Source organism: Leptonychotes weddellii, chromosome 9 (assembly GCF_054177405.1).
Source record: "Leptonychotes weddellii isolate Sample4059 chromosome 9, ASM5417740v2, whole genome shotgun sequence".
In the NCBI taxonomy this organism is placed as follows: Eukaryota; Metazoa; Chordata; class Mammalia; order Carnivora; family Phocidae; genus Leptonychotes; species Leptonychotes weddellii.
Window position 1 is genome coordinate 87,422,554 of NC_138377.1, and position 16,800 is coordinate 87,439,353.

At 42.3% G+C, this 16,800-nt stretch overlaps 2 protein-coding genes across 2 annotated transcripts in view; one reads left to right on the top strand and one right to left on the bottom strand.

The window, feature by feature from the left end:
* Positions 1-5,991, bottom strand: part of ALDH1A2 (aldehyde dehydrogenase 1 family member A2) — a 92,396-nt gene extending 86,405 nt beyond the window's left edge. Inside the window, exon 1 of the mRNA XM_006744122.3 lies at positions 5,617-5,991. Coding sequence (XP_006744185.1) covers positions 5,617-5,733 — 117 coding nt within the window. The 5' untranslated portion in view covers positions 5,734-5,991. The remainder of the gene's footprint in view (positions 1-5,616) is intronic.
* The window catches only part of AQP9 (aquaporin 9), a 94,610-nt gene continuing 82,928 nt past the window's right edge, over positions 5,119-16,800 (top strand). The window contains exon 1 of the mRNA XM_081831173.1: positions 5,119-5,404. Coding sequence (XP_081687299.1) covers positions 5,237-5,404 — 168 coding nt within the window. The 5' untranslated portion in view covers positions 5,119-5,236. The remainder of the gene's footprint in view (positions 5,405-16,800) is intronic.

Genomic DNA, 16,800 nt, shown 5'->3' on the forward strand with positions numbered 1-16,800 from the left:
TGGTGGGTATTGAGGAGGGCACATTCTGCATGGAGCACTGGGTGTTATGCACAATGAATCATGGAACACTTCACCTAAAACTAATGATGTAATGTATGGGGATTAACATAAGAATAAAAAAATAAATAAAAATAAATAAATAAATAAATAAATAAAATAAAATACTGGCTGGGAAATTGTTTGATTTAGTGACTTCTTAATAAAGAGAAGACCTTGGTAGAGAAGCCTCCAAGGGATGTCATTTAATGAAAATCCAGTGTAAACATATAAGGGATCCATAGCTACCCAGAATATTAAACTCTTACGACTAATTAAAATAGTACACAACGGCCTGTTTTACAAAACTTTATTGACTATACAATTCTGATCTTTCTTAAAATGGGCCTCGGTTCATCCATAGCTCCAAACGTAAAAATGAAAATGGAGTTAGCCTTTGGCTGATCGCCATTCTATGTACTTTCACCCAGTTGTTCATTTAGTCCTGACAAAAACCCCGAAAGGTAGCTACTATTATCTCACATTTGGCCGATGTAGCAATTGACACTCAGTGAAGAAACTCCTCAACAGGAGACAGTATCCATACCTTGTTTACCATTGCATCTCTGGAGCCTCAAGGCACAGTTGACCCTGTGTGCTGTCTACATGTTGACTGCCCACACAGCTAGTAAGGACATGTCCAACCAAGCTTCTTCTAAAATGTAGGCCATATGATCTCTGTTGCGACTACTTGACTCTACCATCGTAGTCCAAAAGTAGCTCCAGCTAATATGCAGTTGAATGGGTGTGGCTGTGTTCCAATAAATCTTCATTTACAAAATCAGGCAGATCGTCTGTAGTTTGCTAACTACAGCAAACTGTTACTAAGATAACTAAAAAAGACAAAAATATACATCAGTATTTCTATTTCGTTATCCAGCGGAGAAAGACTTGAGACAGAACTACATATGTTGGTATTTGAGATGTTTTTGATCTGGTCACGGTTTGATCACTGGGCTTGGGTAATGCAACAGAGAACGTATCACGCATGCCTGGCTTCTCTTCAGCCTTGCTACAAGGAAATCAGACCTCACAGAACAGGCTCCTCAGAGAATCTTCTAACCTCAAATAGAAAAACTATCATTCCTCATTTTATAGAAGTGGAAGACAGAATTGTCCTAGCAAATGATGATTCCATAAAGTAACATAAGCCTGTACAGTAGAAAGCATCAGAACCCTAGGAGAGTTATCTAAATCAAGCCCTACAATTAAAATGGTTAGCTTCTCTAGTTTAAATGGAGATGACACAAACATCAAAAAGCTATACAATTATGAAAATGTATTCTTTGAAAATCTGAGGTTCCTATAAACATGGACGTGTGATTCACAATTTATGATCAAGACAATCTTGATTAGAGGTTTGGAAACAACTAGACCCACACCATCTTTTAAGAAATGATCCCTGGGATAGGCAAGAATCTTGCCCTAGACCTAACAACAACAACAACAACAACTCAAAGGCACATCAGAAATAGTAATTTAAAGTCAGGGAATCAAAAGCCACAGATGTAGCAGCTTCTTAAGAGGAGTGGACCAGTACATGTTCTCCCCATGTTTGCAATAGAAGCAACACAAAGAATAAACACTTAAACTCTTTCAAAAAACCAAGCCAAAACAAAACAAAAATAAAAAACAACTATGTGACTGTTAGGAAAAACAAAGTATATGGTGAAGCAAGTTCCAGCAGTTTTTTTAAAAGTCAAGGCCAAGGTCTTCCTTATCAATTATTTCTACCTCTTCCTATTCTCTCTCCTTCAAAAGGTTTTGCAAGGATCAAATAAGATACACATGAAAGTGCTAAATAAACCATTAGGCCCCATAAACAATGTAAGTGGCACCATATATTTTATTATCACCATTGCTATTACATTGATCGACTGAACTATTGCCATGCTGACGATTAATTTTTGGCACTCAATCTTTTTAATAAGACCCTAAGCTCCTGGAAGGCAAATGCCCAACTAGCATAATGGAGAGCACTGTTGTTAGAATACTAACAATACTCGATGGCCACTCAAACAGCCTTTGGACCGAATTAAAGTTGACCCCAGAAAACAGCAGATGTTCAATAAAAAGTTTTTAAATGAATAAATAGATAAATAATAGTTACCCAACACACATTAGCTCTGATTTTCAGTTGACTGTCTTTTATTTTTTCTCTTCTAGTTTAGTAAGTCAGTACTCCATAAATGTTCCCTTCCTCCCTCTGTTCTCGCTCCCCACAGCATCAGATGCTGGAAGAAAACACAACCCTTATGTTACTGTTAGTTATAGGCATAAAGGGTCACTGAAAAAATGCTCAACACAGAGACCACACAATATGTGTGTTTGTGTGTGTGTAACGGGGAGGAAGCACTGGAGCCAGAAGAGATGATAGAGACAATAGAGAAGGTAGGGTGAGATAAAGACCGAAAGATTCCAAAGACCTTCTGGGAATCTGGAAGAAATCTCCCCTGCAGTTAGGGGCAGTCAGTAAAGTGCCAGCCTTGATTTTACAATGTGTGAACTCCTACAATATATTCAGCCATACGAAGGTTTAAAAACCAGACTGATGAAAAATAAACAATTCCGAAAAGCTTTAATTCATAAAAACACGGCTAAAAGCAATCAGGTTCCTGCGATCGCTGATAAGCGGTCTTCTCAGGATACAAGCAAGAGAGCATGCATTCTCTTGGCCTCAAAGTGGTCCCCCTGCTACTTCTTGCGGGTGGACTTAGCACTCTTTCTTGACTAACGCGGTCTTTGAAAACAACCACCACCACCACCATATTCCTTAGTAAGCAATCATTTTTAAAGCTTGGGATCTAGTTCACTGCATTAAGGAAATAAAATTAGACATATACCAAAGATGGTACTGCCATTGATCCTTAGTCTAAAATGGGTATTAGAACTTCAGAGAGGTAGGCTTCTTTTTAAAACTAAATATAACTGCGTGAAAGTCAATATAGGAGCACAGCTTTAGCCCTTTCAGCATCCGTGGAGACCAAACCGTAATTTTGGAGTATTTTCACTGGACCTTTGACAAAGGTGTAACTTTCATTTCTGATGATCTCCCCCATTCCACCATTTATAAAAAGTGCCAAATACTTTTAGAAGAAGTATGGCAAAAAAATACAGGACAATACAAGATCACAAATGCAAAGTTTTCTGGATGCATGCTACTTGAAATTCTCATAATCTGACCATTTACACGTAGGTAGTGACTTCATGTTGGTCCCCAAAACACATTTAAAAATCCTGTCGTAATATCCTTCCCTAAAGAGGTATTCGTTTAAGAAGACAAAAATGATGTAGGATCCGTCTTGTTTATCTTGTACCACTTTGTGACACAAACACCGTATTTGTTTCTTATGTGTTATTCAACAAGCCCTCCAGCATAGTAATTTCTAAGCCATTACTCTTTTAAAAATTCCTGATGAATGTGGTACTACTGTTCTAAAGGATGAGCTGTCCATTCTACCTTTTTCATTCTTCTGTTTCAAATTACCAATACCCCTCACTTCTGATCATAAGTGATTTTCAGAAACCTTTCCGCTAATCTTACTTTCCTTTTAAGTAAAAAATCATTACCCACTACCCTCAGCTACCAACAGAGCACTGCTCTTCACGTTAAAAAAGCTGCTCGCCCATGACGCTTGTCTCAGAAAATTTAGAAGCCTCGCTAAAAAGCTGAGGAGGAAAGCTGCTGGGAATGTTCACAGATACCTGATTTAACAAGGTTCTGTGAAAAGAGCTTGCCTTTAGATTAACATTACTCAATGTTTATGAGGGTTGTTTGTCAAGCCAAAAATAAGGTGCCTCCTCCCCACAAATTAAAGAGTCAAGTTACAATCCATTATTTCATTTCTGATTGTTTTTCTTTGTAATAAGTGGGAAAGTGGATACTGGATAAAAGTCTCTCCGGAGCTAAAAGACTCCACATTAAAGGCTTCAATTAGCTATAAATCAGTTGTCTTTCCTACTGGGGGAGAACAAGAGAAAAAGAGAGCAGGGGTAGTTGGGAAAAAAAGAAAACTGGAAGAGCTTCCAAATTAAATTCCGGGATACCTACTGCATACCTAAAACTCCTTTCCGGGGCTGGGAGGAAAATCCAAACAAAAGTTAAGACTAAACTCGAATCCTCCCAAATATAAGAGTTCGCTCCTGTCTCACGGGGAGATCTTGGAACTTAAGACCTTTAAAGAGAGGCTGAAGAGGTTAGGGACCCTCATAAAACAAAACGTTTATGCTGTATACTTTCCCCAATCGTTCCCAAACCCAGATATGTGCCCCCACATTGGCACTATTGTTATGCAAACTATCTAAATGGCTGTAACCACTAACGACCTCCCATTAAAACGGCTTTCAAAAATTTGTCACACCATCTAAAAAAGCTAACAGGTACATCAAACCCATCATAAATCGGGCGTTCAGAACACGAATCACCTTGGCTTGTATTCTAAAACTAACACAAGTAAAATTTCAATATTCGGATTTTGAAAAAATTTCTCTCTCAACCATTAAGCCAAAACCAAACAATCTATTTCTCAACAAATTTAGTTTATCTCGTAATAAGCATGATGGAAAACAACTTTAACCCTATTGTGTGCGCGCAGTGTGTGTTTAAGTTAATCGGAAGAAATTTGGGGTAGAAATCAACTGAAAGGATAGAAAATCAAACAAGAGAACTGTAAAATGAACTCCAGGGAACATGACTTTCAATCCCATCTATCTCCCCCCCCCCCATGCTATAACGTTATAATCACCCCCGTGTGTCTAATTAATATATTTTTTCTATGTGGGATTCATAGAAAGTAAATTCAATTTACATTAAGGCAGCGAACGCATATTCTTTTTTATGTGGTGCAACAGCAACAAAAAATCCTGCTTGGCAAACCCAAGATGTCAGAGTTCGTTATAAAAAATAATTTCTTTTCCGTCCGACAGCGAGCCCGTTAGTTTGCACACATTTAGAGAGTTTCCGACTTTTCCAGGAGAGCCGCCACTGCCTACAACATTCGAACGAAATGCCGATAGTGGAGCTGCCGGTCGCCAGCAGCCAGGTTTCCGCGCCATCTGCAAAGGCGGCCGGAGCGCCGCGCGCCGGGTCAGTGCCTCCGGGAAAGCCGCTCTGCACGGGCGGGCTTCTGAGGACCGAGCGGGACGCGCAGCCCAGCGGCCCCTGAAGGCGCAGGGCCGCCGGGAAGAGCGGCCGGGCTGCATGGCCCACCTGGCGGGAACCCTTCCTCCCCACTTGAGGAGTCGAAGCGGTGCCGACGCCTTGCCCGCGGCAGTCCGGACCGCGAGAATCGGATCAGAAGGCAGCGGCAGACGCGGCAGGGGTAAGGAGCCGTTGACCGCGACCCCCGGCGCCGCGCTTCAGGTTGGGGTGAGTCCCTAAGGCGTCGCGAGACCCCGCAGGACTTCGGATGCCCCAAGCCCGAGGACGGGGCGTCCCTCTGCCGCGCGGGGATGACAGGCTGGCCCCGGCCATCCCGGCCCCTGAGGCCGTCACGCCACGCTCGCTCCCTAACAGATCAGGGACAGGAAGGAAGGTTCTAGAAAGCCTCGGCGGACGGCAGGTCCTCGCCGGCCGCTTACCTTGGTGTACTTGATTTCGAGGTTGGGCGTGGGCGATGGCAAGAGGTGCAGGGACGCCATGAGGGCGGCGGGGTCGGCCTTCACCTCGCCGGGCATCTCGATCTTACTGGAAGTCATGGTGGCGGGCCGAGGTCTCGCTCGCCCGCGGCGTGGGCTGTGCGGGCTGTGCGCGCGGTCCGCGGGCCGGGGGCGCGCTCGCCTGTATATAGGCAGGTGTCAAGCTGGGGCTTTTCTTATTGGACGTGAGGGCCGAGGCGCGGGGGGCTGGTCCATCCTACCTAGGACGCCCGGGCGCAGCCCCTATTTACATAAAGCCCGCCGCCCGCGCCGCGCGGCCGGTTCGCTCGGCGCCCACGGTCAAGTGCGGCCGGCGACAAGCCGGCTGCGGGCACAGACCCACGCCCACCCCGCTGCCGCCGCAGGCCTCGACGGCCAGAGCCGGGACCCGCGCCGCGGCCGCGCGGGGCTCGGAGAGCGGGGTCGGCCTCGCTCCGGCACGGGCGGCGGCGGCCGGGGGCACACCTTGGCGGATGTCGCGCGCGGGTCGTGGCCCCAGAGGCAGAGCGAGCGGGGGCTAACGCGGTGTCGGCGGAGGAAGCTTCCGGGGCGCGGAGGGCGGCTCTTGGGGCGCGTCTGGAGCCCCTCCCACCCGCGTCCCGGGGCCCGCCGAAAGCGCATTCCCCCTCTCCCCCGGAGACCCAGGGGTCGCCCTCCGCTCTCCTTCCTCGGGCAGGCGGCCCCGCACACACCCACGGCCCACAACCGAGCCCGAGCTCCGCCCGCGGCCGCAGGGTCCGGGACCGGTAGTGATGAGTGCGAGTCCTTCGCCCCACACTCAAAATTAAGTATCCCCGCAAGGCGTCCCTCGCCCGGCTTCTCCCGCCCAACTGCTGCCCTCTGCCGGCTGGGACCGTCCCGGGCGGTCTGGGCTGCGCCCCAGGATGCGGGGTGTTGGTCCTTACAGGCTCTTTAGAGTTGCATGTTTCATTGGCCCCTCTATCTTTCTTCTTGGATCCCCCCTTCCGGCGCTTAACTCCTCGCCCCCAAATAACACAACGATATACTTGCTTTGCTTTTCTGTTGTTTTTCACGCCAACAGCTATCATCCCTTCAGACATGGGGTTCCTCACATGGCTGCCCCTTTGGGTTTGAGCTTCCATATCTATACCCCCCTAATTTAGGTGTTTATGTAGCTCCAACAGGCCTTCTTCTAGTTTGTGGGATCCTAGAGGTCAGCATATAAGTGTACGTCCAGAACTCAGAGATCCCATCCCAGAATGGACTTTGGGCTGGGTGGGCCAAATCTGGGCTTCAGATAAAAAGACCTTAATAGGTCATGTCTCCCCCTCTCTCCCAGTGTAAGATTGACAGGGGCCTACTGATTCTTATCTTTAATGCCATATTCAGAGCCCTTACAACCTCATTTCTTCGGATGTTAAGGGTCAGCCAGAAGAGATCTTGCCTTAGATACTTTCCCTAACTAAAAATGCCTAACACTCAGTGCCTGGATACCAACCAACAGTAGAAATAGACAAAACTATTGCATTTTAGTATTAGGTCTGTAGAAATAAATTCCAGCCTCTCAGAACCCAAAGTAACTACCCAAGGTTACGTGAGTGAATTACCTCAGCTTTAGGCAATAGAAAGATCTCAATTCACAAGGGGATCACTGTGGCCAAAAACTGTGTTCCAGTAACAGTCTATGTTCATGAGATACAGGTGGTTTTTTTTTTTTAAAGCCTTGGAGAGTTGGAGATATAATTGAGGAATAAAAAAATAAAGTCGCAGAGTTAGTTGGGGAGAGAGGGAGAAGAGAGTAGCAAGGGAGAATCACTGGCGCTCGGGAAACAATTCTGCCATGTTTTGCAAGGCACAGTACTGGAGGCTGGGTTACAAACAAGGTGGGTAGCCCTTACCATCAGCGAGCTGGAATCCTCTCCCCACAGGGAGATAGATCGCTGACTATGAGGGGCTGTGGGGAAAAGTTGCAACAGAGCATCAACCGAATGATCTGGGGCTCCACTAAGGAAGAGGCCAGCTCTCTGGGATCGCTGGCCTTTGATCTGGGCCTTAAAAGGAAAGGTGAGACGTCCACAGGGGAGGAGAGGACAGAGTAGGCAGTAGAGTCCACAAGAGCAAAGGCCTAGAAATGCGAGTGGGGGGGGGTGGGCATCAATGTGACTGGAGGGGCAGAGGATGAACCTGGCAAGGCAGTTAACTCAGGTTGTAAGGACCTTAATTCTTGAGACACTGAGAAGCCATCAAAAAATTCTGAGCATGAGAAAAAGGAAATCTGTGTAAATTAGACTGATAAATGAATATTGTCAGGAAAGTCTCTCACAAACTGGAAACCACTGAGCTGTATTCTTCTCCAAGCATAAGACAGGGTTGTTCCCCCTTGACCCACTTCTTGCTTGCTAACTCCAGTTCTAGCACCATGGCTGGAAAATCTTCTCCCAGGGAAGGAGCAGTGTGATGGAATCATTAGCATCTGTTACACAGTGACATTGAGCAAATAAAGAGATTCCCTCTTCTCCAAGCAAGGAAATGAGAATCTCTGAGCTTCTCCTCATAAACAGCTCCAAAAGGTCTAGTGCATTTTTTTTTTTTTTTTGGTCCAATTCAAGATGGGGGACAAGATTGAGCAGGAAAGAACATGGAATTATAACGACTTCTTCAGTGTACGTTTTCTTCGTTTCTGTTCGTAGGACTTAACTCTGCTGCTACTTACTCGTAAGGCTGCTGGAACCTCTCTTCTCACATTCTTAGTCTTTTCTTCGCTTCTCTTTCTTTTACTCTTTTCTATTATTTTCTCATTTCCTCTATAGATTTCTCCATGTAAGTTAAAGTGGCCATCTTCCCTTCAGATTTCTAGCATTTTGAAATTCACTCTTTTCCATGATTTGGTGAAGAAACATTTTTTTCCCCACCCTTATAATGTTTCCTTCTCCCACTCTCTCCCATCTGTGATTATTTATTGTTTAGGATACATCTTGTTTATAAAACCCCCTGCACAAGGGAACACAAGCTACAGCATGCTCTATTTCCTTGTGAAAATAATTTATTAGGCCTGGTGGAGCCAATATCCTGGAGTTGTAGAGGAGAAAAATAAATTCTTGCCTCATATTTCCTCACCTAAATAATAGAATGCAAAGTTGTAATTTTAAGGCATCCGCTTTATGTGAAGTTAGATTTTTTTTTTTAAGGTATGAAACCATAGCAGTCTGGGCTTATTTTTAGTTTGCAGTTATGGAGGAACAAATTGAGAAACATGCTTTAGAAAATCAATGAAGGAAACAGTTCCTCCTAACCAAGGAACACTTTTGGTTTTGACAACAGCAATGTCCAGCTTGAACTTCAAGCTTCCATGTTCAGGGGCTATTTCAGCCTCAGGTGGCCCTGCTTAATTGCCTTCCTGTTCCCATTACTAACCATGCTGACAGCCCACCTTTTCTAACAGATACACTTGCATTTTAATTTATCTGCAAAAATAAATCACACATTATAGCATTTCTCTCTTCCGGGTTAATTGAATCAGTTCCTTAAATGTCTCTAAGTCTAATGATTTAAAAGGAGCACATTGTTTGAAATATTTAAAAAATTAGGGCCCTTGGGTTGTATGCAGAATGATCTCAGTGCTTATTTCAGATATAAGTGTTTCCTAATGATCTCATTCATCTCAAACGGGATATGCTCAGCTACTTCATTTAAAATGTTTCCTGAAAACTCTAACAGGAAAGCTTAATGCAAAGTATATTTATAGAGAGATGGTATTTAATTTATTAACAAAAGCTTATAGAGAGCATTACATGTTTTTATCCAGAAATGCTTAATGAAGTATTTTGGACCCATTCTGAAACAAATTCACATTCTATAAACAAATTCACTTATATTTTTATTTAACGTGAATATTAACTTTTTATTTGGGATCTAAACACTCATTTAATTATCCTCTTCCTTCCAACATCTAGAAGAAAAGAGGCTGAGATTGGGGCATTTATTAACCATAAAAATTCTCTTCATATTAAGTCCCTCATACCCCAGTGTGGCCTCTGGTCACTGTATTCTATGAAAAGGGGGTATTTATGGTTGCAGGGATTAGATTCCTAATTGGTTATGACTCCAAAAATAATGTTTTGATACAAAACACTGCTCTTTCCTTTTAAAATATATCCTCTACCTTTTGGGAGCCCCGAGAGACTATTTTAAAAGTGGAAACTAGATTTGTCTTCGTTGTAAAGCCCAGTTGCACCTCATATATGTTTTAGAGGCTTCAATCTAGGGGCAGGGATGAGCTCAGCACTTTATCAATAGTCACACTTAACAGGCACAGGGAGAAATTACAATCCCAGCTACGCAGCCTTCTCTGCCAGGCCTGAGGAACAGGGCATTAGCCCCCCCTGCAGTTGATGGCATGTATGTGCAAACGAACGGGAAATGGCAATAGGCAATAGTTGGGATTTAGTGTATTTTATCTGCTACTGTTTGGCGATGTTACAGTTTTAATTTGAATTAAGCTGGAGATGGGAAAAGATCTCAGAATGCAGACAAATTAACTACAGTTAATTTAGGAGAGGGACTTTCATTTAAAAAGCTTTAAAAAAAGCTTTTGACTTTTAGGAAAAGAATGATAGTGTTTATTCGCCGAGTTTAGCGCAAAGGAAAGTGCTCAGACCCCTACAGTCCTGCTCACACAGTAGTCCAGAGCATCCCTGAACCAGTCACATGGCTGTGTCTCAAATGGGGAGCAACTATTTTTATCATGGTGGGTGAGGAAGGGTTACTAAAAAAAAAAAAGAACTCCTTTGGCATGTGACTAAGTTAAGTTTGCTTTTCTGTTTTCCTTTCATGTTCCTTAATTTGCAGTTTTCCTTTCACTTTTAAAATTCTTCACATCTACATGTAACTCTTAACTGCTGCTACTTACTTTAGGGCTCTCCCATTCTTAAACATAAGCTCCTTCCCCAAGTCCTTCTGCTCTTAGGCGGTCAGTCATCCAAAGGGTCTTTCTTCATATGGAATGGTCACATGAACTTTGGTGATATTTGAGGCAAGGATCCGTATCCATGTTCACAAGAAGACGAGGCTCATTGAACAGTCATCGTCTCTCTTTTACATGCTGAAACGAGCCTCTGAAAATCTTCCCACTTTAGACGTCTTGACAACAGAGGGGGAATGCTGCTTCTTTCTTCTCAACCACACAGTTCAAGCTCTGAAAGACACAGGGCAAAACTGGGAGGCATTCAGAGCCGCGACACTGACATCCAATGTGGACATCCCGCCCCAAACTGCAGAGGACGGGTCTCCTGCTTCCCCCTTTCAGGGCGTCTGTGACTCCCTGACTACCAATGCTAAACATAGACTCTGTCCTCCCTCTACTGGTCGCAGAGCTCCAATTGAACAACCATTCCCTGACGGTACATTAGGAGCCAAGCATTGCCATGGAGTCTCCGAAGAACAAAAAGAAGCGTGTGGGATGACAGGGGCTGGGGACATGAAGCTATTCAAGTGCCGGATGAGACAGGAAAGAAATCAGAAGATGTGGTGCACAATGAAGGCGACAGGCCGTGGCGGGCAGGGCACAGCCTGTTGGCAAATCCCTTTGCTGGCCTTTCCACGGGCCTCACGCTCTTTTAGGAGCTGTGGGGGGCATATGACACACAGTGGTAAAGATAGCATCTCCCAAAACGTGGCCCAAAAAAGAACTCCTTTGACATCTTTTAGTGTAAAGCCAGCTAATGTGATTGGAGAGGTGAGCTGTTTGTAAAATCGCAATTCCCAGAAGCAAATACTCAGAGCTGAGATTCCTCCCACTTCCCAAATCCAAGTTAAATGTTCTCAAGAGTAAGACCTTTTGGTACCAACCTAGCTAGAAGAGAAGGTAGAGGGACCAAGGGCAGCTGAATTTTTTCCTTGCTTAGGAAGAAAAGAAAGCATTAAGTACGACATTAGGTCATGTTTCTAATGCTTACATACCTACTACGAATTGATACTGCCACCTTACTCCTGCTTAGTTGGGGAGATCAGACATTCATGGAATGGCCCAATGGTTTTCAACTCAGCTTCCAATATAATCATGTCGGGAGCCTTAAAAAATTTGGAGGCCTCGTTCCACCTCCGAAGACTTCAGTTAGTCTCAGGTAGGGCCCAAGGCACTGCTATTTTTAACAAAGCTTCCTGGTGTCTGTAAGACACAACCTATTTTAAAAACCACTGATTAATCCACAGAAGGTTAACTCCGTGGACTTACTTGAGTCCACTCTGCAACCTCTGGGTTGGAAAAGTAGATTCCATGCTTCCTCCTCTGTAGTGTTCTTTGATTTGCTATTTTTAATTTAGTATTTGAAAAACACATCAAGCCTCAAATGGATTGACCTTTCTGCTAATGTAGTTCACCTAAATTAGCAGAGGCAATTAACTAATTTATATTGGAATTGTGCACTTTCCAGTTCACATTTATCAACTCTTAAATGCTCAATCTGGTGTTGCAGTTTAAATTTTTTATTATTACCCTTTAAATCTGAAGAAATGTCTTACATCTAATTAGCCAAACTTACATATTCAATTAATAGATTCATTATGGGCTAATGAATATGGAGGCAGCACGAGGGCAACATCTGCTTGCCAGTTGAAAGGATGCAAACTTTTCTGCTATGAAAAAAGAAAAATCTGTTATAGAACTAAAACAGCGTGAACTTTCAGTTTTTGCATTTCTGCATACTGTAATGCCTGTAAGGAGTTTTAGGAGCCTGCTAACATAGGAAAGACAATATATTGTCCAGAGACAACTGCCTTTCCAGAGAAATATGAGAATCGGAACTGCAAAAGAAATACACCTCTGCAGACCCTTTTTGATATGAAACCGGTACAGGTCTAGATTTTCACTTTAAATTATTGAGGTTTTGGGGCGCCTGGGTGGCTCAGTCGTTAAGCGTCTGCCTTCGGCTCAGGTCATGATCCCAGGGTCCTGGGATCGAGCCCCGCATCGGGCTCCCTGCTCGGCCAGGAGCCTGCTTCTCCCTCTCCCACTCCCCCTGCTTGTGTTCCCTCTCTAGCTGTCTCTCTCTCTCTCTCTGTCAAATAAATAAAATAAAATCTTTAAAAAATAATAATAAATAAATTATTGAGGTTTTTCTAACATGCATTTTTTTCATGAAAAATGCTTAAGAAAATAAACTCAGTGGAAAAATTAATATCACAAATGAAACAAAATCTTTAATTTGCTGTAATATACTTTAGCATCATTCTAAACTCATGTGACTTTATAGATTTAAAGATATGACCAGACATTACCTTGGGAACTGATTATTTCAGTAATCAGTTATATTTGGAATCTAGACAATTCAGAGACCTAAAATGAATTTCCACAATATTTTCAATTATTGAAATTCTGTTTTTTGATTTTTCTATGAAAAAAATAGACATTTTTAGTAATCCCGAAAAAGCCATGAGTTTCAGGAAAGGTGGCTGAGAGCTAGAATTCATGTGAAAGACTCTTTTTAGAGGTGGCAAGATTGTGAGGAAAATAATCAGAAACCCCTGGTCCCACGTCAGAGCAAGAATTAAACAAGTGACTTTGGACTTGTGTCTGCGATGTGACAGTAAGGGTATTTCAGGATACGTGCATGCTACCATACTGGGGCTTTATAAGTCTTTTTTTCTTTTTTCATTTTAGACTCCTTACATTCAAGCCGACACCTGAAATATGAAAAGACCACATTTCTTATTTTCCATGATAGAAGTGCACAGTGCCAATATCCTTGCTATAGCATCAAGGGCACATTTGTCAAATATTTTTAAAATGAATTACTGCAATATTCCTTATGTCTATTACCGATGGCCTCTTACGTGCCTAGCACTGGCCAGACTCCCTGGGGGTATGACAAAGAAAACTATAAGGTCTGGTCACACCTCAAAGAATTAATAATTTGATCCTCATAGGAAAAAATCTCTATAATTGACAACACATAGACCCAGGCCCACAAGATTTACTGCATTTCAAAAGTGGTTTATCCTCTTCAGTGTCTGAAAAACAGTGCCTGCGTGAGTAAATCTTCCCCTTGCTGCTCCCAGTAGAAGAAGCAGAGGAAAAAAGAAAAAAATAAAAGGCCCCTGGTCGGCTCAGGGGGGCTGGAAGGAGACCACATAAGCAATACCTGAGTCAGAGGGATGTCGCTATCGAGTGCTCTGCAGTTACAAATACAAAAAGAGCCAATTTAATAAAAATACCCAGGCACCTCGGTCATTCGAGATCTGACTTTCGGTGCTAGTCAGCCCTAAACATCCACTGTCACCACTAACACAGTTCAGGTCCCAAGGGAATGCTCTTCCTCATCTCTTGTCCTGTGTTCTGAAGACAAAAGACAGCGTGAGTGCTGGAAGATGAGCGTGTGAAGCATTGTCCTCGTGAGTGCACAGGGAGGGTTTGAGCAGTGCATGCGTGGAGGTAAGGAAAAGGACAAATGAGCTGTCTCTCAGACAGCATGAATGCAACAGGCTTTCAAAATGTGGGCATTGTTGCCCGAGAGTGCCAAGTGTCCATTTTCTTGCTTCTCTTCATATTCCAATGGGGATGGTTTTTACGGTAGTCACAAATTAACATGGTATTCTTATCAGTTGTAGGCATTAACTGAGGAATATTTTGCAATATTAAACAATTTATAATACTCTAAAACATGTATGTATGTAGGTCTAGACATGCATTAAGTGTGATATTGATTCTTTATCTTGGCAACTAGCTGTATATTAAACTCTAGAATTTCAAATAGTTTTATTTTTTAATTTTTAACGCCAGTATAGTTAGCATAGTGTCATACTAGTTTCAGGTGCACAATGTAGTGATTCAGCACTTCCATACAATACCCAGTGCTCATCACAAGTGCCCTCCTTCATCCCCATCACCTGTTTCACCCAACCACCCACCATCTCCCCTCTGGTAACCATCAGTTTGTTCTCTATAGTTAAGAGTCTGTTTTCTGGTTTGTCTCTCTCTTTTTTTCCCCTTTTGTTCATTTGTTTTATTTATTAAATTCCACACAGGAGTGAAGTCATATGGTATTTGTCTTTCTCTGACTTATTTCACTTAGCATAATATTTCCTAGCTCCATCCATGTCATTGCAAATGGCAAGATTTCATTCTTTTTTATGGCTGAATAATATTCCATTGCAGATATACCACATTTTCTTTACCCATTCATCTATCGATGGACACTTGGGCTGCTTCCATAATTTGGCTATTGTAAATAATGCTATTATAAGCATAGAGGTACATGTATCCCTTTAAATTGGTGTTTTTGTATTTTTTGGGTAAATATCCAGTAATGTGATTACTGGATTGTAGAGTAGTTCTATTTTTAACTTTCTGAGGAAACTCCATACATTCCACAGTGGCTGCACCAGTTTGCAATCCCACCAACAGTGCAAGAGAATTCTTTTTTCTCCACAACCTCACCAACACTTGTTGTTTCTTGTGTTTTTGGTCTTAGCCATTCTGATAGGTGTGAGGTAATAGCTCATTGTAGTTTTAATTTGCATTTCCCTGATGATGAGTGATGGTGAGCATCTTTTCATTTGTCTGTTGGCCATCTCTATGTCTTCTCTGGAGAAATGTCTGTTAATTTCTTCTGTCCATTTTTTAATTGGATTATTTGGTTTTTTGGGGTGTTGAGTTTTATAAGTTCCATATAGATTTTGGATACTACCCCTTTATTGAATATGTCATTTGCAAATATCTCCCATTCCATAGGTTGCCTTTCAGTTTTGTTGATTATTTCCTTAGTTGTACAGAAGCTTTTTATTTTGGGTGTCTGTGTGGCTCAGTTATTTAAGCGCCTGCCTTCGGCTCGGGTCATGATTCTGGAGTCCTGGGTTGGAGCCCCACATCGGGCTCCCTGCTCAGCAGAGAGTCTGTTTCTACCTCTCCTCTCCAAACCCCGCCCCATGCTTCCTCTCTCTGTTGCTCGCTTTCTCTCTCAAATAAATAAATGAAATCTTAAAAAAAAAAGAAGCTTTTTATTTTGATGTAGTCTCAGTAGTTTCTTTTTGCTTTTATTTCCCTTGCCTAAGGAGACATATCTAGAAAAATGTTGCTGCAGATGATGTCAGAGATGTTACTGCCTGTGCTCTCTTCTAAGATTTTTATGGTTTCAGGTCTCACATTTTGGTCTTTAATCCATTTTGAATTTATTTTTGTGTATGGTATAAGAAAGTGGTCCCATGTCATTATTTTCCATGTAGCATTATTTTCCAGTTTCATTCTTTTGCACATTATTGTCCGGTTTTCCCAACACCATTTGGTAAAGAGACTGTCTTTTTCCCACTGGATGTTCTTTCTGCTTTGTCGAAGATTAGTTGACCATATAATTGTAGGTTTATTTCTGGGTGTTGTATTCTGTTCCAGTGATCTTGGTGTGCATTTTTTGTGTCAGTACATACTGTTTTGATTACTATAGCTTTGTAATATAACCTGAAATCTGGAATTGTGATACCTCTAGGTTTGCTTTTCTTTTTCAAAATTGCTTTGGCTATTCAGGGTCTTTTGTGGTTCCATATAAATTTTAGGATTTTTTGTTCTAGTACTGTGAAAAATGGTGTTGGTATTTTGTTAAGGATTGAATTAAATGTATAGATTGCTTTGGGTAGTATAAACATTTTAACAATATTTGTTCTTCCAACCCACAAGCGTGGAATGTCTTTTCATTTCTTTGTATCATCTTCCATTTCTTTCATCAATGTTTTGTAAAATTAAATTACAGATCTTTCACCATTTTGGTTGGGTTTATTCTTAGGTATTTTATTAGTTTTGGTGCAATTGTAAATGGGATTGTTTTCTTAATTTCTCTTTCTACTGCTTCATTATTAATGTATAGAAATGCAACAGATTTCTGATTTTTTTTATTATGTTATGTTAATCACCATACATTACATCATTGGTTTTTGATGTAGTGTTCCATGATTCATTGTTTGCATATAACACCCAGTGCTCCATGCAGAATGTGCCCTCTTTAATACCCATCACCAGGCTAACCCATCCTCCCACCCCCCTCCCCTCTAGAACCCTCAGTTTGTTTTTCAGAGTCCATCATCTCTCATGGTTCATCTCCCCCTCCGATTTCCCCCCCTTCATTCTTCCCCTCCTGCTATCTTCTTCTTCCTTTTTTTTTTTTAAACATATAATGTATTATT